The sequence below is a fragment of the Diabrotica virgifera genome, chromosome 5, assembly GCF_917563875.1.
Source record: "Diabrotica virgifera virgifera chromosome 5, PGI_DIABVI_V3a".
NCBI lineage: Eukaryota > Metazoa > Arthropoda > Insecta > Coleoptera > Chrysomelidae > Diabrotica > Diabrotica virgifera.
This window is the reverse complement of record NC_065447.1, coordinates 23,473,103-23,499,451: the sequence shown is the minus strand read 5'-3', so window position 1 is coordinate 23,499,451 and position 26,349 is coordinate 23,473,103. Positions and strand designations below refer to the sequence as shown.

The 26,349-nt window shown below is 33.6% G+C and overlaps 1 protein-coding gene across 11 annotated transcripts in view; it reads right to left on the bottom strand.

Annotated features, from left to right (window-relative positions):
- LOC126884956 (uncharacterized) overlaps positions 1-26,349 on the bottom strand; it is a 110,631-nt gene that overhangs the window by 12,041 nt on the left and 72,241 nt on the right. For 9 of the 11 annotated variants that reach the window (XM_050651324.1, XM_050651327.1, XM_050651326.1 and 6 more), the window contains one exon: positions 19,084-21,443. The exons of 1 other annotated variant lie outside the window; for it this stretch is intronic. In XM_050651324.1, coding sequence (XP_050507281.1) covers positions 19,575-21,443 — 1,869 coding nt within the window. In that variant the 3' untranslated portion in view covers positions 19,084-19,574. Of the gene's footprint in view, positions 1-10,728; positions 11,005-19,083; positions 21,444-26,349 lie in introns of those variants that run through there. One more of the 11 variants, XM_050651335.1, reaches the window with a different exon arrangement.

The following is a 26,349-nucleotide window of genomic DNA, read 5'->3' as shown; positions in this document are numbered from 1 at the left end:
GAGGCCAAAAGAAGCAACAGAGGAAATATACTTAACTCACATTTATAAATAATGGCCTATGCAGATCCTTCGTCTAGCCTTTCACGTCCACATCTGAACATAAGCGTCTTCAAGTCTTCCTTTCCATTGTTTTTTGTTGTACGCTACTTGTAGCCAATTTTTCCCGACAGTTCGTTTCAAATCATCTGTCCATCTCATAGGAGGTCTGCCTCTTGGTCTTTTGTGTTGGTATGGTCTCCAGGTTAGAATTGTTCTGTGCCATTTGTTTAGATCACTCCTAGCTACATGTCCAGCGTATTCCCATTTCAATTTTAATGATTTTTGTACCATATCGCTGACTTTGGTTTTCTGTCTTATCCATGTGTTTGTTTTCCTGTCCTTAAGTGATATGCCAAGCATTGCTCTATCCATCGCATATTGAGTGACTATGAGTATGTTCATATTCTTTTTTGTGATTGTCCATGTTTGTGCCCCATATGTTAATATCGGGATAATGCATGCATCAAAAAGTTTAGATCTAAGATGTAGTTGAATTTGCTGATTTCTGAGTATATAGTTCAGTTTGCCGAATGCTGCCCATGCTAACTTTCTTCTTCTTTTTATTTCTTTTGTTTGAATTTCCCTATTTAGTATTATTTTTTGTCGCAAGTATATATATTCTTCAACTTTTTCTATAACTTTGTCGTTAATTATTGTCACGGTTTCTTTAGAGTGCATGACTTTTGTTTTGTTTAAATTCATTTTCAGTCCTATTTTAGAAGATTCTGTGTGTAGTTCTAAAAGCATGGTTTGCAGTTCTTGTGGGTCAGTAGCTATCAGGATTATGTCATCCGCAAATCGTAGATTACTGAGGTAGCGGCCATTGATGTTTATTCCCTTATATTTCCAATTTAGATTTTTAAACACGTCCTCCAAAACTAAGGTGAACAGTTTGGGTGATAGAGTGTCTCCTTGTTTGACTTCCCTGTTTAATGGTACAGGGTTCGTGTATTCATTTTCATTTAGGTAGTATGTAGCTGTAGCTTGGTTCATAGTTTCTTTTATTAAGTTAATATATCTGCTTACTATTCTACAATTTTGCATTGCGTTTATTACGGCCGTGTGTTCTATAGTGTAGAAAACATTTTCGTATTCTACAAATGCTATAAAAACTGGAAACTTGTATTTGTTATATTTTTCTATTAGTATTTTTTTTTTGGTTAACAGGTGATCGGAAGTTGAAGAGCCTTTTCTAAAACCTGCCTGTTCATATGGTTGGTATTCATCTAAATTTCTTGTTAGTCGGGTAGTTATGACTTTGGTGAGTATTTTAAACAGGTGTGACTGTAGACTGATGGGCCTTTAGTTTTCCAACTTTATATTATCACTTTTCTTGTGTAATAAGATTACTTTATAGTTGTTCCAGCTCTTAGCGATTTTGCCCTGGTGTAAACAACTGTCTAAAAGCCTAGTTACAATTGCAATGAGTTCCTTACCTCCTTCTAATATCATATTTGTGGTAATCCTATCTTCTACTGCAGATTTATTTCTCTTCATGTTTTCCAATGCTGTAGTTACCTCTGAAATTGTTACTTTTGGCATTATTTCCGATCCAACATTTTTTATTAATTCCCGTGCTGGTCTCATTTCATCGATGAAACAGAACACATACACAAGACGATGAAATGAGACCGATTTAGATTATTTGGACATAATTGGGAGTATAACAGGCTAAGGTTAACAAGCTGAGAGTCACACAGAGAAGAATGAATCCATGTTAGGAATAACTCTACCAGACAGAATAAAAAAAAAGAATATATCAGGGGACGAACCAAGGTGACTGACGTCATTGAAAGGACAGCCGGACTAAAATGGAGGTGGGTAGGACACATAGCCAGAATGAAAGATGGGTGATGGACAAAGAGGTTATTGGAATGGAGACTAAGGAAAGACAAGAGAAGCGTCGGTCTACCACCTAAAAGATGGACCGACGATTTAAAAAAGCTAAATAAAAACTGGATCTCTGCGCAAGATAGACAGGGGTGCAAACGGGATAACGATGCCTATGTTCAGCAGTAAACATTTGAGGCTGAATCATAAACAGGCAAGCTAAAAGAAATACGCAGCACTTTCTCAGGTGCATCAAAAGAAAAAACCAAAATGATCACCATATCAACAAGATAGCATTAACACGAAGCACCAGCGCTACCAGTAGGAAATAGGAGTAGAGGTAGACCAAGACTGAGATGGAGGGACAGTGTGGACGAGAACGCGAGGAAGATCGACGCAGCAAATTGGGAACGGTTGACAAGGGACAGAAACGACTGACGAAATAGACTGGAAAGGTCGAATGTCAACTAGAGCTGTAGTACCATTTAGGATTATGATGATAATAGCATCAAGACCCAACAACAGAGCCATATATCATCAACTAGCCTATATTTGTCCACTGCTGAACGTAGGCCTCCCGTAAAAATTTCCACCTATTTCTATCTTGAGCTTCTTGCATCCAATTTGTGGTGATGCGCTTGATATCATCCGTCCATCTAGTCGGTGGTCGTCCTCTGCTTCGATATGCCTCCTGCCTTGGTCGCCATTCCAGAATCTTTTTGGTCCATCTGTCATCCGTCAGTCTGGCAACATGTCCTGCCCAAGCCCATTTAGCCATGGCTATTCTTTCAACTGCCTCCGTGACTCCTGTTCTTCTTCTTATTTCTAGGTTTGGTACTTTATCTCTGATGGTAATACCTAACATTGATCTTTCCATAGCGCGTTGTGTAATTCTTATTTTATTTATTGTTCTTTTTGTCAGAGTTAGTGTTTCTGCACCATATGTAAGAACCGGCAAAACACACTGGTCAAAGACCTTTCTTTTTAAACAAACTGGAATATTAGACTTGAAAATGTTATTTAATCTACCGAAGGCAGCCCATGTAAGACCTATCCTTCTTTGTATTTCAGTTGTCTGGTTATCTCGGCCTAAGCGAATCTCATGTCCTAGATATTTGTAAGCTATTACTTGGTCGATGCTATGACTCCCAATCTGAATTTTATCGCTGACTACAAGGTTGGTCATAAATTTTGTCTTTGAGGTGTTAATTTTAAGACCAATTGTTTTTGACACTTTATAGAGCGTGTGCAGCATTTTTGTAGCTTTATCAACTCTATCAGATATTAAAACGATGTCATCGGCAAATCTTAGGTGGTTCAGATCCTCCCCGTTTATATTGATTCCCATATTATCCTCTCCTTCCATTTGCTTGAACATATATTCAAGAACAGCTGTAAACAATTTCGGGGAGATAGTATCACCCTGTCTAATTCCACGTTCTATTCTAAATTTCTTGGTATCTTCATGAAGTCGAACACAAGCTGTACCAGTTTCGTAGATACTTTTAATCAAGGCGATATATCGGTAGTCAATGCGGCAGTCCGCCAATGCTCGAAGCATTTTATGATGATCTATAGTATCGAACGCCTTTTCATAATCCACGAATATAAGAAAGATAGGCTTGTTATACTCTGTGCACTTTTCTATTAGCGTTTTTATAACTTGTAGATGATCGTTTGTTCCGTATCTGGAGCGGAACCCAGCCTGTTCACAAGGTTGGTAACTATCCAGTTTGTTCACAAGCCGTTTTGTTATTATCTTCATGAATAGTTTGTATGTATGGGAGAGCAAACTAATAGGTCTGTAGTTCTTCAGATCTGAAATGTCACCTTTTTTATGCATTATGGTTATTATTGCATTATGCCACTGAGAGGGGGTTACGCCTCTTGTCAAACAAACATTGAACATCTTTTTCAACACATTTATTAACGTTTCTCCTCCTTCTTTGATGTGTTCAATGACTATCCCATCTTCTCCAGGTGATTTATTGTTTTTCATCTCCGAGAGAGCTGATTTTATTTCCTCTGTTGTGATGTCTGGGATGTCTTCTGAGCCTACATTTTGAACTTTTGGTATTTGACTTTGATCAGGATCTGGAAGTTCTTCTCGCTTATACAATTCTGAGTAAAAATCTTGAGCAATTTTTAAAATATCTTCCTTATTTGTTGTTATTTCTCCTTTTTTATTTACAAGTTTACAAATATTTTTCGATCCTTCAGTCATTTGTCGGCGCAGTACCTTTAAACTCTTATTTTTATCAATGGCGTGAGTTATGTGTTCAGTGTTGTAATTTCTGACATCTTTTCGAATGGATTTTGTGATATCTTTGTTTAACTGTCTAAGTGCTGCAAAATTTTCTGTGTATTTGTTTTTCAATTCTCTTCTTTTGTTTATAAGGTCTTTAGTAGCTTGAGTAAGTTTATCTATCTTGTTTTTTCTTTTTTCCTTATATTTGCTATGAGCGTTTCGAATCGCACTGTTTATTCGCATGTTTGTCACCTCTATATCTAATGCATTTTCATTTAGATGTTCTACTTCTTTCAGTTCTGAAGTTATGAGATTCTGATAAGCTACACTATCTTCTATCGATTCCCATTTATTAGAAGGCCTCTCTGTTATCATTGCTGTCCTCTCTTGTCTAAGGTTGATCAATATTTTTGCTCTAACCAACCGATGGTCACTCCCAACAGTGATTTTATTGATTACTGTAACATCTTGGATAATATTTTTTCTGTTTGTGATGATGAAATCAATTTCGTTTTTTGTTATGCCATCTGGACTAGCCCACGTCCACTTACGTTGTTGGTTCTTTTTGAAAAATGTGTTCATCACGTATAGCCGATGATGCAACAAAAAATTTAGTAGCATACCTCCTCTATCATTTCGCTCACCATATCCAAATGAGCCCATAGCCACTTCTGCGTTATCTTCTTTATATCCAAGTTTAGCGTTAAAATCGCCCATTAAGATTAGGTGGTGGGTTTTATCTTTTTCCATAGCTCTATTTATATCTTCATAAAAGTTTTCTATTTCTTCATCGCTTCATCGCCATATATATCGGTCTCTAATTCACTTTTCCTTTCCTTAGGTCCCCTCATGACCAATGATAACTCAAAAACAGAAGAAATCGTAGAAGAATAATTCTGGCAAACCAGTGCTATTTTGGAATGCGTAGATATTTACATGAAAAGCCAGAAAACAAAAATAACAATATAGTTCAGAAAGCCACTGCGCATCCGCTAGGAAAAATATTCGAATTCGGATTTTTTGCACAACCTTACTCAAAAAGGACCCCATTTAACAAATTTGCATGTTGCCAGGACCAAAAAATGGTTAAAAAATTTTTAAACGTTTTCTTTTCGTTTTTTCCTAAAATTATTTTTTTTGCATGGAACAAAATTTTTTTACTTTTTTTGGATCATTCCAAACAGAAAAGATCTTTAGTGACTTTTCTCTAAAGTTGATATTTTTTGACATATAAGCGATTATAAATTGAAAAATTGCGAAATCGGCCATTTTTAACCCTCAAAAACTATGTGAAAAACTGAAAACTTGAATGTTACCAAGGTAGGTAGATATTCTTTAAATATCGATTGATGAAATCCCGAAGAGTTTCTTGCAATACAATATTCAAAACTCCTTTATTTTTTAATTGCTAATCAAGCGTGCGCGACACTATTTTCCACCGACAGTATGGAGCAAATGAAAGGATTAAATTCGTTATTTCGTAAACCAGCTACTTTAAGGAAAAATCCCGAAACAGGTCGATTTTTATTTTTAAGTTATTATATTGTGACATATATGATGTACTAGTGACGTCATCCATCTGGGCGTGATGACGTAATCGATGATTTTTTTAAATGAGAATAGGGGTCGTGTGCTAGCTCATTTGAAAGGTTCTTCAATTCTATATTCAGCAATGTAAACATTTACATAATTATTTATACAGGGTGTCCAATAATTTAATTTTTTTGTCAATTTGCCAAATGATTTAATTTAATAAAAAATTTTTGGACACCCTGTATAAATAATTATGTACTTGTTTATAGCAATGAATAGAGAATTTAAGAACCTTTCAAATGAGCCAGCACACGACCCGTATTCTTATTTTAAAAAATCATCGATTACGTCATCACGCCCAGATGGATGATATCACTAGTATACTATATATGCCACAATATCATAATTTAAAAATAAAAACTAACCTGTTTTAGGATTTTTCCTTAAAGTCACCGGTTTACGAAATAACGAATTTATTCCTTTCATTTGCACCATACTGTATACACATGCAACGGTGAAAAATAGTGTCGCGCACGCTTGATTGGCAATTAAAAAACAAAGGGGTTTTTGATACTGTATTGCAAAAATCTCTTCAGTATTTCATCAATCGATGTTTAAAGAATATCTGTCTACCTTGGCAAGATTCAAATTTTCAGTTTTTCACATAGTTTTTGAGGGTTAAGCATGGCCGATTTCGCAATTTTTCTATTTTTAATCGCTTATATGTCAAAAACTGTCAACTTTAGAGGAAAGTCACTTAAGACCTTTTCTGTTTGGAACGATCCAAAAAATCTAAAAAAAATGCGAAAAAAATATTTTTAAGAAAAAACAGAAAAAAACCTTTAAAAAATTTTTTACCAACTTTTGGTCCTGGCAACGTGCAAATTTGTTAAAAGGGGTCCTTTTTGAGTAATATTGTGCAAAAAATCCGAATTAGAATATTTTTTCTAGCGGATGCGCAGTGGCTTTCTGGACTAATATACATAACGCTTATACCTCCAGTGCTGACATATGCATCGAAAACGTAGACCATATCCAATAAAAACGAAACCTCCTGCCCATAGTTGAACAAAGAGTCCGGAAAGGAATATGTGGTGGCATCTTTGAAAATGATATTTGGAGAAGGAGGTACAACTAAGAGATATACCACAAATGTAAACAGATATCTGATAGTTGAGATGTAATATCTCTCAAAAATAGGAGGACTGTGATGTCACCTTATAAGAATGGATAACAACAGAACACCTAGTGGAAATATGGTTGGACGTCGGCTAGTAGGAAAACCATGAAAGAGGTAGATAGAGGAACGAAGAATCCATGCTAATGAGATAATGGTGGTGGACAACTAGAGTAGAATAGCCAGAGATAGAGTTACTTAAAGGTAGATGCTGGGGCGCCATAGGACAGAGAGAGAAGATGGGTAGGGATAAATTTAATTTATTATATATTCCAGGATATTACAAAAGTTTCAAACAAAAACTAAGCTTTTTTAAACGATCGTTTTTAAGGATAATGTTTATCTTAAGATAATTCTTAGGGGAGGAACTGCTGACTTAAGCGCCTCCTTAACCAAACCCAAAATAATCTTAGCCACTTGAACTGACGGAAATGCTAATGCTTTTTGGTATTCTGATAGAAGATACAGGAAGATAAGGTCATTAAGATCGTTGTTTGTTATTTCTCTGGTGACAGGTGGAGTTTTGTCCTTTTTCGGTATTTGCTAAAAAAAATATTTATATACAAAACCTGTGTTTATAACCCTAAGATCAAAATATAAGTAGTGTTTAAAGATATCACAACAACGAAACGCCAATATACCTCAGCGTACGTCTGGATAGAACTCTGTCTAATCAATACCACTGTAAAGATGTCAAGAAAAAAGTAAGTGCCAGAATTAATATCATCCGCAAACTAACCAATACAAAATGGGCAGCACAACCACACACTCTCCACACTTCTGTTTCAGCCGAGGAGTTTGGAGCACCAGCGTGGGCAAACTCTGCTTAGGCTAAGAAAGTCGACGTGGCTTTTAATGAAACGGTTCGTATAATATCGGGTTGCCTGGAAGCGACACCTACAGAATAGAAAAGGTTTCTGAAAACATTAAAACTTATCCCTGAAGCGCCAGAGACGCGTCCAATACGCCTATGTTAAGCATCAGCTACAACACATTTTTCCCCATCAGAAGAAATGACTGCTGGGCAGAATTTACCGTATACTACGTGGATCAGACTAAACATTGTCGTTTTGCGTTGTGCTAGTAAACTGAAAAATGGAAATACCGGGAGGATGACACCTATGATTGTGACGCTCTGTGATTCTCTACTATCATGTACAGAGAAGAGAGAAATATCATATTTATTGGAGATACTTATGGAAAACCTAGAATGCCTGAAATTCCTTGTGACCAAAGTCACGTTTGCAGTTATGGACTCAATATAAAGTAAAGAAGACAAAGCTTATGATCATTAGGAAGAAAAAGATAACAGAAGGTCAACTCCACATCAACCAAACCCCTGTAGAAAGAATGATGCATTACAACTACATCCGCACCATAATATACGAAGAATGAACCAACAACCAAGAGATAAGATGGCGCATCGGAAAAGCTGGATCCACCTTCAACCCAATATGGGTCTTTCTCAAGAGTCACCACCTCTAAACTGGCAACAATCAGCACTAAACCGTGAAGTGTGGAAAAAATTGGGGGAGACCTATGTCCAGCAGTGGACGTGAATTGGTTGGATGATGATGACCACCTACTTTTCTGTTCTTTGCTATAGTGTTGGGGCATGTAACTTTAACGAAGATATTATGTGCAGAAAATGGGAAGCATTTTAGATGTGGTTGTATTGAAGAATACTTAAAATCCTGTGGAATAACCGAGTCACAAATGAGGAGGTCCTCAGAACAATGAAGAAGAACCGAGAGGTACTGACCACTATCAAATCTCGAAAGTTACAATAGATCAAACATATTATGCGAAATAAATCAAGATATGCTCTCCTACAAGCCATCCTGCAAGAAAAAATATTTGGAAAGCGATGTCCAGATAAATCCTCTGCAAAAATATTTGGTCGAAATCGTACCTGTGTTTTGTAGGTTGAAATTTGATAATGATGCACAAGATACTTCTTAAACATAAAAATTAACGGATCCTAACAAATTTGTGTTTTTTGCATTAATAAGAACAAAATATTCATATCATTAATTAGCTCGTCCCTTATTACACTGTCAAAGGCTTGCTTGTAGTCAATAAACGGTATATGTAGATCTATTCCGTGCTAGTAACTTTTTTCGACGATTTGCGTTACAATGTGTATTGCATCTATTGTTGACTTACCTTCTCTGAATCCATGTTGGTATTCACCTATTTTTGTTCTCGTTTCTTTTTCTATTCTTTATCGGATCCAATTAGTTAATATTTCGTACATTGTATTCAATAGCGTGATTCCCCTGTAGTTAGTGCATTTCATCTTGTCGCCTTTTTTAGGGATTGGTGTTATCAGACCTCAATTCCAGTCGTTCGGCATGCGTTCTTCTTCCCATATTCGTTCTATCAGCTTGTAGATTGTATGCGCTAGTTCCTCTCCCCCTTTCTTGAAGAACTCATTTATAATTTCGTCTGGTCCTGCTGCTTTCCTTGTCTTTAATCTGTTTATGGTCGCCAATACTTCGCTGTATGAGGGAGGCTCTGATTGTTGTTCATTCCTATTTTCTTCTTGTTCTTCATTTTGTGCATTTTCAGCATCGCCTTTCTTTTTGAACAATTCTCCATAGTGTGTTTCCCATTCCTTTTCCCCAATATTTGCCGGTATATTGTTCTTATTCTGTGCTTTTATGTGTTTCTATAGTCTTGCATTATCGTTACTATTATCGTTACTAATTAATGATATGAATCAACTAGGCATTCAAGAAAAACTAGTAAGTCTCACGAAAATGACGATGAAGGAATCCAAGGCAAGAATCTTAACAAGGGAAGGCCCGTCAGATGAAGTACAAATGGAAGTAGGTGTCAGACAGGGAGAATCCCTGTCAACAACATTATTTAACATTACCGTAGAGGGGGCAGTAAGAGCAGCCAAAATTATGGGAACTATTATCGAATCTTCAGCCCAACTGATAGCGTATGCAGACGATATTGCACTGGTTACTAGAGATTTAAAAACCATGCAGAATATAATAGTAATACTAGATAAAGAAGCAAAGAAGAGAGGGCTAGTAATAAACCAAAGCAAAACGAAATACCTCAAGTGCTCAAGAGAGAATACGAACATCGAGAAAGAAATTAAGCTTGGTGCATATACATTTGAAAGAGTACACCGTTTCAAATACTTGGGAGTGATGGTGAATGGCAGCAATGATAGAACGGATGAAATAAATGAACGCATCCTACTGGGTAATAAATCCTACTGGAACTACCAAAAATTCTTGAAACAAAAGCACATTAGTAAGACAACCAAATTAAAAATTTACAAGACTGCAATCAGGCCAGTGATCACCTATGGTGCAGAGACGATGTGCCTAACACAAAAAGATGAAATGAGGTTAGAAATCTTAGAGAGAAATATAATTCGACGAAAAATGGGACCGGTGAGGATAAGTGTAGGCGAATTTAGAAGATTAACCAATGAAGAAATTGAAAGAGTCATCCAGGGTGAAGACATAATCAAGTTCGTGAAGGCGCAAAGGCTCAGGTGGCTGGGATACATAGAAAGGGCTAACCCAGACTTTACGCTAAAGCGAATAACTGTCTGGAGACCAACAACAAAGAGACAAAAGGGAAGATCCAAAACAAGATGGAGAGATCAAGTCTTAGGAGACATAAAGAAGCTGAGAATCTACAATTCGAAGGAGCGCTGTAAGGATCGGAAAGAATGGAGGAAAATTGTAGACAAGGCCGTCACACACGCTGCTATAATAATAAAAGGCAACAGCGGACTGATTCTCCGCAATAAATGAATCAGAGAGCCCAAAAGGGCGGCAAACACTCCGCCAGGAGTGAATAAGCCATGATGATGATGATGAAGACAAAATATACAATATTTTAAATATTTAAGGATAAAAATAAGGCTGTGTGCTTTTTCATAGATCTTTAATATTTATAATTTTTTTAACACAAAATACATAATAACGAATGACTAATTATTTCACCATTTATCTTTCGACAACATTTAGTTTTTGGGTGGGCCTATTTTTAACAGTTGTTGTATTATTAGACTATTAACGATAACGCCAGGAGTGACAAGAATTCTTGAGACAGTAGATGAAATCCACGCTTGGAGCAATTCAAATACGTTTTGCTGTGACAACCCTTTGTATTCTTGTTTTTCAACAGCACGTTCGTATACATCCTAAAATATTTTGTTTTTTGTAATTTTTCGTTTCTACGCGCTAATATAAACATAGTAATAAAATGACTCCTGTAGATATACAGGTTTATGATAAAGTATGGAATCAAGTAAATATCTTTGAAACGAAAAGACGATTATATTCGTGAAACTTTGCATGCTAGTACAACGACACTTACAGCATCTAATGCCTTACTTTTTGTTCCTACTCTATACTTCCGGTTTTACTGTAAATACCCTCTTGCTTTCTTTTTTTCTTTCTAATATATATTATCGGTTTACAACGTTCTCCGTCGATCCGTTCATTGGTGACATGTTCTCTTCTTGATCTTCCTGCAGCTCTTCTCCAGAAATCCATTTCGGTGACCTCTTTCTTTCTTTTCTTCGTTTTATTTCTTTCTTCCCTTCCTTTTACCCTACAGGGTGTCGGATTTGGGATAGCTATTTTCATTTCTATTCACATATCTCTTCCATTTTTTTCTATTTCCTGTCAGGATTTTTGTTTAACTTTTCCCGTCTCTACTATTTTTTTGTAGGTCTGCCCCTTTTTCTTTTTACAATGTTCTTTGCTTCGTGGACTTTTCTTGTAATTCTAATCCAAGATATTTTAAGAGCCAGAGTGGGCAACAACCATTATTAACACTCATTTTTTTTTAATTAGACTATGGTTTTCAAAATTATGTTTGTTTTTATTTTCTTCGAAGGTTTTTGAACATTGGATCTGTGCTAAGCATCCCTTAAAAAGCGACACTTTTTCAATAATTTTATTGTTTTCATTTTATCAAAGGTAGTTTTCACCTTTCTTTTATAAAATCCTTTTGCCGGTAACTGTACTATCGACGCGTTAGATATTTTTGAATGCGAATTTTCCAAATAGATGCATTGGAAGTAGAGGATCCATAGAGTGACCTGGTCGTTCTCCTCACCTTAATCTGTTAGATTTTTTTTCTTTGGAGTTATTTAAAATCAAAGGCGATCATCATGTTTGCAGGATTTGCAGCAAAGAATTAATAGGTGTAGAATGTAGAAGTCTTGGAAAGAGTGACTAACTAATTAAATAATAGGCTTGCACGTTGTCAGTAGGTGCCAAAAGGATTTACCTATACTTTATGTTTTATCAAATTTTGTATGTATGAATTAGGGGCAATTAAAATTTTAATAAAATCTGCAAAAATATACAGGGTGTTCCATGTAAATTAAATAAGTTGAAGGTATTTCCAGTAATACCGAAAGTAGAGTAGTAACAAAAAAATGGCGTTAGATGTGTCATTGTATTTGCATGGAAAGTTTTATAAATAACGTTTTTTTTCCAATATACTCACTTGGTTCCACACTTTATTTCATCCCTATATGTATCTGCAATCAGTAGTTGTGTGAATCGTTGATCTAGTGCACAACTGCAATATCACTTAAGAATTTATTTTACTTTTACAGTACTTAATGCATGCATTATATAGTGCAACGTTTACTTTGATATTTGAATGCAACAGCAGGGAATACGTTTTATAAATTACTGTAATCTCAAGTTTTTTCAGGAGATTGGTATTGCTTATAGTTCTGCAGTATTCCTTACTTTTTATCGCAATCATTTCTTATTAGAATTTCGTTTAGTTTATTGTTGGTTATTTCTTATATTCAATTATCCTTTTGGTCTACTCATATAAATTGTTTATTTATTATTTGAATTATTCTTACAAAGTTATTTCTCTTTTATTTTTTTATTTTTCTAGCCTTTTCTTTTATTATTGCTGTATATATTTCCATGTATTATTGTCTATATTCAGTTTTACCATATCTTTAAATCAAATTTTTTACATATTTATCTTATCAATCAAAAATAACTGTTTCTATTTTGACTTTATTTTCGACGTTATTTGTGTTTGAAAATGGCCCGATTTTTTTGACAATTCAAATAGGTTTAAGCAATTATTTTGTTTACCAGAAATAGAATGTCATACTTAACTAATTAGTAAATACAAAATTTAATTACCTACAATTAGCAATCACAGTATTACCAAATAATAAACGTTTACCAGTAATTTAGCTAGTTAATTAAGGATAAAGTAGTTGGACAATATGGGGATCTGACTGTCAATAATAATGGAGAAAAAAATCATGAACATGTGCAAAAAACTTACCTTAAAAGTACCAAATACATTCTTCCAGCATAAAGGAAGCAGAAAAAATTAAAGTTGATAATGAGTTAACCGAATAAATTGAGATTCGCCGAGCTGTGCGTCAGGGCTGTGCGCTTTCTCCGCTACTATTCAATATATATAGCGAAACAATATGCCAAGAAGCGCTCCTAGAGCAAAACATTGGTATGAGCATTAAGGGAGAGTTAATTAACAATATACGATACGCTGATGACACGCTAATAGGAACAGATAACCTAGCAAATTTACAGTATTTGCTTGAAAACATAAACACTTATACCAACAAGTATGGTTTAAAATTGAACATCAAAAAAACTAAATTTATAATTGTAAATAAGAAGATAACCTATACACCAATGTCAATTTAACCATAAATAATAAGCAAATGGAAAGAGTTACGTCCTACAAATATTTAGGAGTTTGGTGCACTGATACTAATGACCAGACAAGAGAAATTAAGAGGCGAATAGAAATAACGAGACAATCATTCATCAAAATGAAAAAGTTCCTATGCTGGACATAAATTTGACATTAATAACCAGAACTTGGACACTGAAAAAGATCAACATCAATATTATTGAGGCATTCGAGACGTGGTGCTACAGGAGAATGTGGAAAATTCCATGAACAGATAGGGTGACAAACCAAGATGTTTTGCAAAAGATGGGGAAGGAATGTGAAGTCATAAAAATAATACAAACGAGAAAACTGGAATATCTAGGCCATATAATGAGAGGCGAAAAGTACTTCCTGCTAAGGCTCATAATCCAAGGAAAAATCTCAGGAAAAAGAAATGTGGGACGTAGAAGGATTTCCTGGTTGCGAAATTTAAAGGAGTGATACGGGTGCAGTTCAATACAATTGTTCAGATCTGCAGCCAACAAAGTTAAAATTGCTGTGATGGTAGCCAACCTCCGATAGGAAACGGTACTGCAAGAAGAAGAAGAGGCATAAAGGAACTCTTCTGTATGCATGGGAATGACCTATCCTTAATCAAAGATCAAAGTTCTTTAAAATACGACAAACAATTAGAGAAGTGGTAAGGGGTACCATAGTTAAAACAGGAGCCAATAATTGTGGATCAGATCACAAGTTAGTACTATGTGAAATCATTTATCCAGTATTGCAGAGAAATCAGAAAAGTCAAAGTAATCTACAAAATGAGGGTCAAAAAATGGAGAAGTACACGCATTATAAAGCATACATGCAAAAGAAACACAGTGTACGATTGTTTTGTAATCGAGTAAACCAGGAATTTAAGAACAACCAAATCAAACCAAATATCGAAGAAGAGCATAAAAGAGTAAGAAAAGCTATACACCAAGCTGTTAAGACAGCAATTGGCATGGAAAGAAAGGGAAAAAATAGCAAAAGAATCAGACAAATTATTACAGATAACAACGAAAATTACAAAAAAATGGTTACATCTAAAAACAGAAGCAAAATGGAATAAATATAAAAAAATCACAAACAAGAGTAAAACAGGAAGTCAGAGGAGATTTATATTTAATGTCGCCACTGCATTAATACGAGTATAGAAAACAGAATAGGAGGTTCGTAGTCTACTAAAGAATGGAGATCATTAAGACAGATGAGAACCAACCGCACTGAACAGAGAATCAGCGTTATTCTGTTCAATATTCGAAATTTCAATATGTAATAATAGAAGTATGTAAGTACAGGACAAGATACAGAATGCAATACAACATTTGGTTGACGGAAAAATGTCTACAAAACAAGTATGGACAAGTGCCATTGTTATGAAAAAAGGTAGGGCTCCAGTACCAGGTGAATGAATGACGAAAAAAAATATGGAGTTGATCAGTTAATAAAATATTTATCTCAATTATTTGATAGATGTCTTAGAGCACTCAGTAGACTTTTTGCAAGAAGATGAAGAACATACCTATTGACTCAAAAAATAAGTGAAGTGGTTTCAGATTCGGAATATTTCAGATTCGGAAGGCCCTGAAATCTATTCTAAACTGACCATTCTCATTTGTCTCTCTGTGAAGACATTTTGTCACCACTGCAGAGGTGATCAGAGGGGCAGAATCGTAATCAATGCAGAGGTTGTAAATAATGTACTAGTTGCAAGAACAGTAGAATTACAACGATTACTTACAAACATAAATATTGCTTGCAACAATTATGGCATAAACATCAATATAAAAAAACCAAGTATATGGCTCTTTAGTAAAAACATGACACAACCAGCACATATTAGTATAAACGGCATTCAAATTAAAAAAAAAGTATCAAGTTACAAATACTTGGGAACTTTAATAAACGAAACTGGATACCAAAACAATGAAATAAAAAGAGGTATCGAAATTGCCAGTGCCACGTTCTAAAAGATGAGAAAATTCTTCTGCAATAGAGATATAAGCATCCCTCTACCATTAAGAATGCTAAGAGGATAAAAACGTATTTAACACGCTATTATACGGTGTAGATGCCAGGACTTTCAAACAGAACAACATAAAAAATATTGAAAGTTTCGAGATGTGGTGCTACCGTCGAATGCTAAAAATAAGTTTGGTAGAAAGTAGAGTCACAAACCTTGAAGTATTACGAAGGATAGGAAAAGACCCAGAAATTTTGTTAACGATAAAACGAAGAAAACTCGAACATCGGGGTCACCTGATGAGAGGACATAAATACGCATTACTTCAAACTATAATGCAAGGAAAAATAGAAGGAAAACGAAATCCTGGACGTAGAAGAATGTCATGGTTGCGGAATTTGAGAGAGTGGTTTGGCTGCATCACTAATATCCAATAAGAGTGGCACAAATAGAATAAGAAGAATGTTGAATGGGTTGCATGTGAGAGTTCATTCTAAATGAAGAAAAAGACAGACGTACTCTCAATAATTTAATTGTGTACTTCCGACGACCGGTTTCGCTCTCTATAGGTTACAGAGCATCATCAGGTCAACGGTTACAAGTCACTAAATGCTACAAATAAAACCAGAGTTAGAACAATGTCTGGTTATAAAAGATGCTAAAGATCCATAAGATCAAGCCAATGTTAAACAACATACATAAATAGTAAAAACAGCAGACAAATACATATGCATGTAAAAAGGGGGGGCAGTAACAAACGTCCCCAATCTTACAAACACATGCAGATATATACTGTCAACAATCATGCAATTATAACGTGTCGTACTTACATTCGGTTACAAGGAGCTATAACCTCATTATTCCATAACATGATGTTTCTGCTTAAGTTATGCCAACGGGATATGGTGGAAAAGACGGAGAATGTTACAAAGGTAAACAAGTTTATGGTATTTGGGATTTCTTGAGGGTGAAGAGATAGTTGTTGAGAGACAACCAACAAATATGTGTCTATTCTTGTGTTTGTGAAGTAAAGTAGTGGATGTCATATATACAATTTTTTAAAATTTTTACTGTTTACAAAAAATTTTTTGGAGGTTTTATTGGTTTTAAAGATTTATATTTTTACTCAATAAAGAATTTGTTTTTATTATTTTCTTTATATTTATTAACAGAATTCTATTTATTAATGTGTGTGTTAGTGCAAGATTGACAACGTTTGGATACAGACGGGTAGAATGTGTATTATGTATGTTAGATGTGGATGTGCAGCTGTAACCTAAATTGTTAAAGCTAGTACTACTTGATGTTCAAATGAAAGGAGTAGTGGTCGTGTAAGGGAAGACCAATCAGAAAGTTTAAAAACTTAAAAAGTTGTAGCTAAAATAAAAATTAGCAGTCATATATTAAAAGAGTAATAAATGTTAATTAATAGAAAACAATGTAGGTACCTCGAACTGAGATATAAGTTAAAGGGGTGGAGAAGTAGAGTAGAAAATAAAAGAATAGAAAGAAAGGTAGGAAGTAAAATTCAGTTGTAAGTAATTGATTGCAAATTGAGACTATGTTTTAATACCAGCAGTGAACAAATATCAATAAACTATTGAGTTAGATAAAAGAAATAGTAACAAATTGTATTTTGTGGGTATACATACATTGTATTTTAAAAATTCGTCAATAAATAGGTGAGTGAATTCACATCACATTAAATTAAAACAAACACATAGGACACAAGACGAAACAACAAATAATGTGGGAAGTTTAAGTTAGGAGCACTGCATTTAATTTATTTATTTTTTTTATTTTATTTTTTTTCCCTTACACGACCACTACTCATTTTAGTAATTTAGGTTACAGCTGCACATCCACATCTAACATACATAATACACATTCTACCCGTCTGTATCCAAACGTTGTCAATCTTGCACTAACACACAGATTAATAAATAGAATTCTGTTAATAAATATAAATAAAATAATAAAAACAAATTCTTTAATAAGTAAAAATATAAATCTTTAAAACCAATGAAACCTCCAAAAAAATTTTTGTAAACAGTTAACATTTTAAAAAATTGTATATATGACATCCACTACTTTACTTCACAAACACAAGAATAGACACAGATTTGTTGGTTGTCTCTCAACAACTATCTCTTCACCCTCAAGAAATCTCAAATACCATAAACTTGTTTACCTTTGTAACATTCTCCGTCTTTTCCACAATATCCCGTTGGCATAACTTAAGCAGAAACATCATGTTATGGAATAATGAGGTTATAGCTCCTTGTAACCGAATGTAAGTGCGACACGTTATAATTGCATGATTGTTGACAGTATACATCTGCATGTATTTGTAAGCTTGGGGACGTTTGTTACTGCCCCCCTTTTTACATGCATATGTATTTGTCTGCTGTTTTTACTATTTATGTATGTTGTTCAACATTGGCTTGATCTTATGGATCTTTAGCATCTTTTATAACCAGACATTGTTCTAACTCTGGTTTTATTTGTAGCATTTAGTGACTTCTAACCGTTGACCTGATGATGATCTGCAACCTATAGAGAGCGAAACCGGTCGTCGGAAGTACACAATTAAATGATTGAGAGTATGTCTGTCTTTTTCTTCATTTAGAATAAGAAGACTGTGTTTCCTATTCCGTATCAATATTTTAATGACGTTTCTTGGTGTCGTGTCGGATCATAAATCGGTTCTCGCTTGATAAAACGGTACCTTAATGTCTGTTTTCCATTCATTTAAGGACAATTAAACAGGAACAGGATGCATGTCGTGTTTTTATTCTAGCTTTGCAAATTATTTCATTGATGTCTTCAAAGTCTCATTTTTTCTTAAGTCTTATAAGGGGCTTCATTTTACTATATACTAGTATGTTTGTCTTGACACATCATGGCAAGCTAATATATCAGGACCAGGTAAAATGTGAAATAAGAATCTGAGCACAGTGCTGAATATTATCATATATGGGTATATATAACAACACGAAATAAAATAGGGAAAGTTGAATTGGACTTTATGAAAGATGTCTACAAATCACCAGAGACGGTAGAATAAGAATAAAGGACATATGGAACAGAATGGAAGTAGAATCTATAGCAGCTTAATTACAAAAATGTTGTAAAACAGAACCCTGAAATGGTTCGGGCATGTACAAAGAATGCCACAGTGACAGAAAACAGGTGGCCGAAAAGAATATTGATCTGGGACCATCCGGAAAGAAAACGGAGAGGCAGCCCTGCTATGAGATGGAAAACTCACAGGAAATGCGATGATGGATAGAGAAGGTGGCTGGGAGAATAGAGTGTTGTGAAGGACGAAAGCGGCGAACTCGTAATGAGAAAAAGCCAAAGAAGAAGATGAAGAAGAATCAGTGTAAAGAAAAAAACAAATATATATTGCAAACATTTATTGAACAACTTAAAATTACACAGATTAAAAATATTCTTAAAGTATAAACTTATTTTGAAACTATGTAACTAAATTAATCTACAAATCTTTATCCATAAGACAATACATAATAATTATTATCTATAGATTACATGTTACAAAAAATGTTTGCAATAATCTAGATATCTACGTTATTTTATATCAAAACTAAAAAAATCGTTATAAAATTGAGAGGTAGGAAAGGTATAATGGGATATAATAATTATTGGAACCAAAATTTGACAAAAATATATAAATTACAGCTTGTATGTATAGGATGACTCACAGTAGATACCATAAATATATTGTTTAAATTGTACAAATGGCTTATTAACTGGATCATGTAACGTAAAAATCTACAAAGAGGCAGGTCTACGAAAAGATGGCATTAACAATATAATGTGGAGCTACAAAACAAAAAATTTGATAAGAAGGAAAGCTTAACAGTTACAAATAACCGATATTAGTGTAATTTTATATACTGACAGAAATTTAGTGACTAAATAATATAAAAAATTAAAATTGTTTCTTCTAAAACCTTTTTAAAAATGATGATTTATTGCAGCAGGTTTTGATGAAACTTTAGGTACCAAAGTGGCCTCATTTAGTGATTCTTTAGTTATTTCTGTCGTTAAGACTTTTTTGCAGTAACAATAGAATATTCAGGAGTTGTTTTTTCGAGAGTCAAATTTTTATCTGATATGGTCGACTTGGTAGATAAAATACCATGAGAAACAGATGTTTTCGATATTGATACCCTTTCAGAAATAAACAGTGTTGAGCTTGCAGTTTTGCTAGTACTGGGAGAACCGTCAGAAATTTGATCAGTACTAGGCAGATTTAACGGTGAATTGGTTAGAGACAACTTTGAATCCCCAATTTTGCTAGAATCAGGAATCACTTCCCCTACTAATTTATGAGGACTGGGTAGTTTAAACATTGCATTTTGAGGAGATATTTTTGAACTCATAAGTTTTTTTGAATTGGGAATATAATCTTCTAGTATATGGTTGGAATTTGGTAGCTTAACTATGGAATTATTCACAGAAATAGTTTGTTCAGAAATAACAGCAGAAACAACAGAAGACACCTCTGTAGTAGTGGATTTAAGTAATTTGACTTTTTCTAAATATTCCGTTGCTGGCATTTTAGATGCAACAATATCATTTAAAGAGATATTTTGTTCACTAATGACAGCAGACACAACTGAAGAAACAGATGACTCCTCTGTAATAGTGGACTTAAGTAATTTGACTTTTTCTAAGTACTCTGTTGCTGGCATTTGAGATACTACAGAGTTGGATATTTTAACTTTGTTATCTGCCAAATTATGGGGCCATGTTGAAGTGTCTGGCATTTCTTTGTGACCAGATAGGTTGTTTTTTAAAAGCATTCTGGCTTTTGTTAAATCATCAGTTGCTGGAATTTTAGCCAGTAGAGTTCTTGATAATGCTTGTTTATCTACTATCGCAGATGCTGTGTTTTGACTTAATGTGTCAATGTTTGACATTTCATCTGGAACATATGATTTACCAGTTACAAGCATTTCCATTGATGTTGATTTTATTCTAGTCAAACAGTAATCATCCAACTTTTTAAAATAATATGATTGAATTGCCAAATCAAACACTTTTGTTAGGTATTTGAGAGTGACTTTGATAAACTTTCTAATTTGTTTGAGGATCTTTTTTATTAGTGCAGTAACAGACAAAATAATACCCGATAGACCGAATCTGGCAATTAAATTTTGAACATTCAGTTGTTTTATAGATTGTTTCAGATCTTTTGGTTTTAGAGGCACTTCTAGTTTTGATTTATCTGCTACATTTTTAGCAGTTTTTATTTCATTTTTAAAAGATGCCACTGTTGATACCATTGTTTGTTTATCTACGAAAGTAGATATTTCCTTTTGACGTAATGTGTCAATATTTTGCATTCCATCGGGAACATATGATTTACCAGATACAAGCATCTCGACTTTTTCCATTGATGCTGATTGTATCCTAGTCAAGTGACGATCTAAATTTTTAATATATTGTTCATTTGCCAAATGAAAAACTCTTTCTAAGGACTTAATAGTGATTTTGATAAACTTCCTAATTCTTTTGAGGATCTTTTTTATTAATGCCGTAATAAACAAAATAATACCCAAAATTCCAAATCTGGAAACTAAATTTTGAACATTTAATTGTTGAATAGATTTTTTAAGATTTTTAGGTTTTGGAGGCACTTCTATTTTTAATTTATCTGCTAGATCTTTAGGGTTTTTTATTTCATTTTTAAAAGATGACACTGTAGATACCATTGCTTTTGTATTTTCTAAAGATATATCTGTAGGGATGGGTAAAGTTGGAAGGTATGTTCCAGTTAACACCTTAAAAATAGTAATCCATGTTGTTTTAATAATATTTATTGTTGTGAGAAGAAGTGGATATGCTGCTTGTACTACCGGAGTAATTAAGATGACAATTTGAAGGTTTAAAACTATGGCCAATAGTTTCTGAAAACAAAATAGTTGGTTAAGATAAGCTTTTGCCCTATTATACCAATACTAATGATATACTTATTCACAAATAAATTATTTGTGCCTTCAGCAAGAGTAAAAAGGACTTTTTTAATAAGAGATAATAAGTTTGATAGTGCTGTTTTAACAGACGAATACCGGAACTGAAAGTAAATAAAACGAAGAAGAACTATTCTGAAGTTATTTCTTTTTGGCATATATGGAAAAACATGATTTTATTGACGTTTCGACTTCCACTTCGGACGTCGTTTAATATCAAAATACAAAATATTAATAAATTAAACAATAATGTTGTTGCTTAGTAAAAACAAGCTGAAAATGCGAGCATTATCATAACGAAAACTTTGTTTATTTACGTATTTTAATTCATAATAAGGAAAATCTCTATTATGAAAAGTAGTTTAGAATTAATAATTATGTTTTAATGTGCAATTATATCATTCTAATTTAAATGTTATAAACTATAAAGGTAGTTTACTCTTGATCGAAATTAATATTTTTTATATACCTGGAATAAAATTAATAAAATTTTATATATGATGGTTGCATCATAAATCTTAGAACATGAAGAGCTTTTTATAAAGACTAACTTTTCTTCGTCAAATTAAAAATAAAAGAGTTATAAATGAAAATGTTGTTGGTATCCATAATTTGAGAAAAATCTTAAACTTTTTTTCTGTTAGAAGGATGTAATTGCACATATCAGACCATAATTTTTTATAACAAACAATATTATTTCATATACTGTCGGTTCGCTAAACTCAGACACAACTGGCTAGTGATTTTAGTCAATAGTTTTGCCAATTTGGCAAAAAAAATGATTACTAACTAATTAGTTCATAATTACTAAGTAATTAGTAATTTTGCCAATTTTGTCAAAATTCGTAAAAAACGAATATTACCTACTAAAATCACTAGCCAGTTGTGTCGAGTTTAGCGAACCAACTATATTTTAATTTCATAGCAAATGGAACAGTCCATTTTTCATAAAGGGGAGGTCGTATATTCGTATAAACCTTTTTAAAGCTGTTAATAAATTATTGCTTTTAAAATATACTCAAATTGTATTTTTGAACATCTTATTTATTTTATATAATAATTAAATTCACTATCAAATGTCATTGATGTGTTATTAATACTTAAAATTTAAAATTTAGTTTGACATTCACGAAGTGTCAAACTCAAATGTAAATAACCTATGCTTTGCTTAACAAATCGAAATTAAAATACTACTTAATAGCAACGATTTCAGCTGGACGTGTAGTGTGTCGGAAGAAAATAAAACGATTGTGACGTCACATTTTAAACTTTGAGGTCAATTATCTCGAAAACGGTTAGAAATATCGAACTACCGTTTTCAGATTTGGATTCAGAAGAAAAAACTACATAAGAATCCATCGATAAATCTTCAACGAAATGTTTTCGTTGAAAATCTTCTAATAATTTTATTTAATCTGACTCATTCATATCAACAATTCAGACAAATATTATACATTTTAACGTAGAAGACTTTAAAATGATAGTGCCAATATTTATGATTTGCGTTCCTGGAACGACTTTACTAAAAGTTAGTTCATTCGATTACATGAAAACAATCCCAACTCAAGAATATCCGTCACAAACCAATCATAGCATGTGATCTGTCTTTAAAAAGATAAGCAGATGCAATTTTGACAGTAAAATTCTCATGTTAGTGGTTCCATAGGTAGTAAATCACGGGAAAAAATCAGGAAAAACTTTGGTCCTGCAAACAAGTATTAGTGGTATTAGTTTTGAGAGTAAACTAAAGTAAGACCTAATACTTACGATGTCGGGATAGTATCACGAGGTTTTTCCTGATTTTCCCTCGTGATTTACTATGGAATCTCTAGCGCGAGAATTTTACTGTCACCATTGCATGTCTTTTTAAAGACAGATCACATGTTATGATTTTTTTGTGACGGATATTCTTGAGTTGGGGTTGATTTCATGTAATCGAATGAGCTATCTTTCAATAAAGTCGCCCCAGGAACGCAACTCATAAATGTTGGAAATATCATTTTTAAGTCTTCTACTTTAAAATGAATAATATATGTCTGAATTGCCGATATAAATGAGTCAGATTAACTAAATTATTAGAAGAATTTTTTTACTAAGCAACAACATGTTTGATTAATTCATTAATATTTTTTGTATTCTGAAAACGACACCCGATTTGAACGTCGAAACGTTAATAAAATCATTTTTTTAGTAAAGTTGTGGCTTATTTCCCATCAAAACTAGTTAATTGCAAAAATGCCACAAGAAAATAACTTCAGAACAACACTGGAATATAGAGGTACAGAATAGAAAATGATGGAATTACAAGGCGAACTATGTTCAACAATAGACAAATCACGGCTGATAACGATGATTATGATAATGATGATGATGACTAATATGAAGATTAATATACTACTATGTGGTTATGATATCTCCATTTCCGATAGAAATTCTGAAAGTTCAGGAGGAGGCTCTACTCCCAATATGACAGAAAGTTGATTTAAATCGGATAGTATATTTGACAAATCGAGAGATGAAGTGGATTCCGATTCTGTAGAAAGTTCAGAAATACATGTTGGTGCAGTTGATTCTGTTAATACAACTTTTTTAGATGATAACTGGGATTCTATCGGTGTTTCTTCTAGCTGTTCTGGTAACGGAACACTTTCTAATGCTGATTTTTTTGACAATGTGGCAACTTCTGATGAGAAGATAGCATCAGATATACTGTCTTCTTGTAAAGGCGAGGAATATTGTAAACGACGATGAACAGTTGGATCAGGCAAGGGTATGAAACAATTTAATGGTATTGCAGACATCTGTTTATACAAGTCTATTAAAAAATTATCCACAGCTACGACTATTGGGTGGTCGTCCAGACTAAGCAGTTTAGTGACGGAAATATGCCAAAGCCACAAATATGTTGGTATTAGAGGGGCTATTTCGAATACGCTTTGCTAAAAAGAATAATTGATTTTACTGTATCAGTATTTTGTGTGAAAATATTATGAACTTTTTTCTTATAAATTGTTATATTTTAATATTACTTGTAAGAAACTGATTATTAAAAGTTAATAAGAGAATAAGCGGTGGTGTTTCAATATCTACCTAACAATTTTTGTAATGTAACCAAGATTAATAAATGTTACATAACAGCTTAACAATAATAATCTGCACCATACTGATCCACACTCGATATTTTACATAAATCGCATGATTCAATTTAATCAGAGTTGAGAATGTTAATGTTTAGAGTCATGTTGATCTATGATTAATTTATTGAGCTTGGAAATATTTAGACAGGGTCAGACTCTAAAACATACAACATATCAAATGATACCAGAAGTAAACTTAATTTTGTAGAAAAATTGAATAAAATCCTCTGTGTAAAAGGTATATTTATTTAAAACCCCAATAAAGGGCTACATTAAAAGACAGAACGTTTTCGCTCTAAAGAGAGCATCATCAGTATTCTAAGCCTAAAATAAGTACAACCATAATTAGTGAAGACAAGAGTAAAAAAATCTAAAGGTTGACCAAGATAAATAATTAGGTTACACTTACAAGCTCTACATGCTAAGCCACCAAAAATACATGGGTTAAAACCCTTAAAACGCGGACCAAATGTCTTACATTGGCGTGTTATATATTATACCCTGTCGATGGGTGAAATTTAAACAAGATATACCTCAAAGCATGATATGACTATACCACTTGTATGTGGGTGGTTGAGTTGATATCTCTGTCTTCACAAAGAGAAAGGTAAAGGCCAACTAATTACAGGTGACAGGTAAGAAAGCGTTTCTGACTGATGACAGCACGAGACAGACGGTCCAACATGAAGTTGTGTGAACTGATATGTAGTTAGGTACACTAGCCAATAGTTTTAAAAATATATTTGTGGTAAAATACGATAATAACAACAAACATCATGTGCTGGGATTACAAGTATTCACTATTAAGCTATCAAGAATAATATACGGAGTGAAAATAACTTTATTTAAAAAACCAATTGTCAGTGGGGGTTTAATACAACCCCACTGACAATTGGTTTTTTAAATAAAGTTATTTTCACTCCGTATATTATTCTTGGTAGCTTAATAGTGAATACTAGCTAACTAAAGATTTTCTCGACAAAACTCCCAAAAAAAAGACTCAATAGACTAAAAAGAAAAACATTTAAGAATTCAGGAAATGAGAGTTCAACATTGCTGAAAAAAGAAATATCCAGAATTAATCAAAAATAATCCCAGTCAAAACCAGTAGTGAAGGGAGTTCCTCAGACGATGATGAAGTTGACCTTGGTAAAGTTGGACAAGACACAATAGATGGCCAAAATCCAGAGCGCATTTTTTGTGAAAAGCTATTTCAAGCAGAATAACATCCATAAAAATCGGACGTCTGCGCTGGATGGGCCATGCTGAACGGATGTTGGAGACCGAAACACCAGACATATAATCAGGCAATCATCAGTAGGGAAAAGATCAAAGGGAAGACACAAACTAAGATAGATGGAACAAGTGGAACAAGATCTAAAAACCGTTGAGATTACCCACTGGAAGAACAAAGCAAGGAACAGAACAGAATGGCGGAAAATCCTAGAGCAAGCCAGGACTCAAAAAGGGTTGTCAAGCTACTGATGATGGTGATGATTTCAAGCAGACACAAAAGAAGAACTTTGGATTCAACGCCTTATGCGTAATTGTTGGGTACGTGAAATATGTTCGGGGGATTATATATAAGAAAGAATCTTACGTTTGCGTTTTTTGCAAATAATTTTAACATTATTTTTGATTTAACAACATCCCAAACTATGTCTTATTTTTTGGTTGATTAAAATTCTGTGTGTGATTTTTTTTTA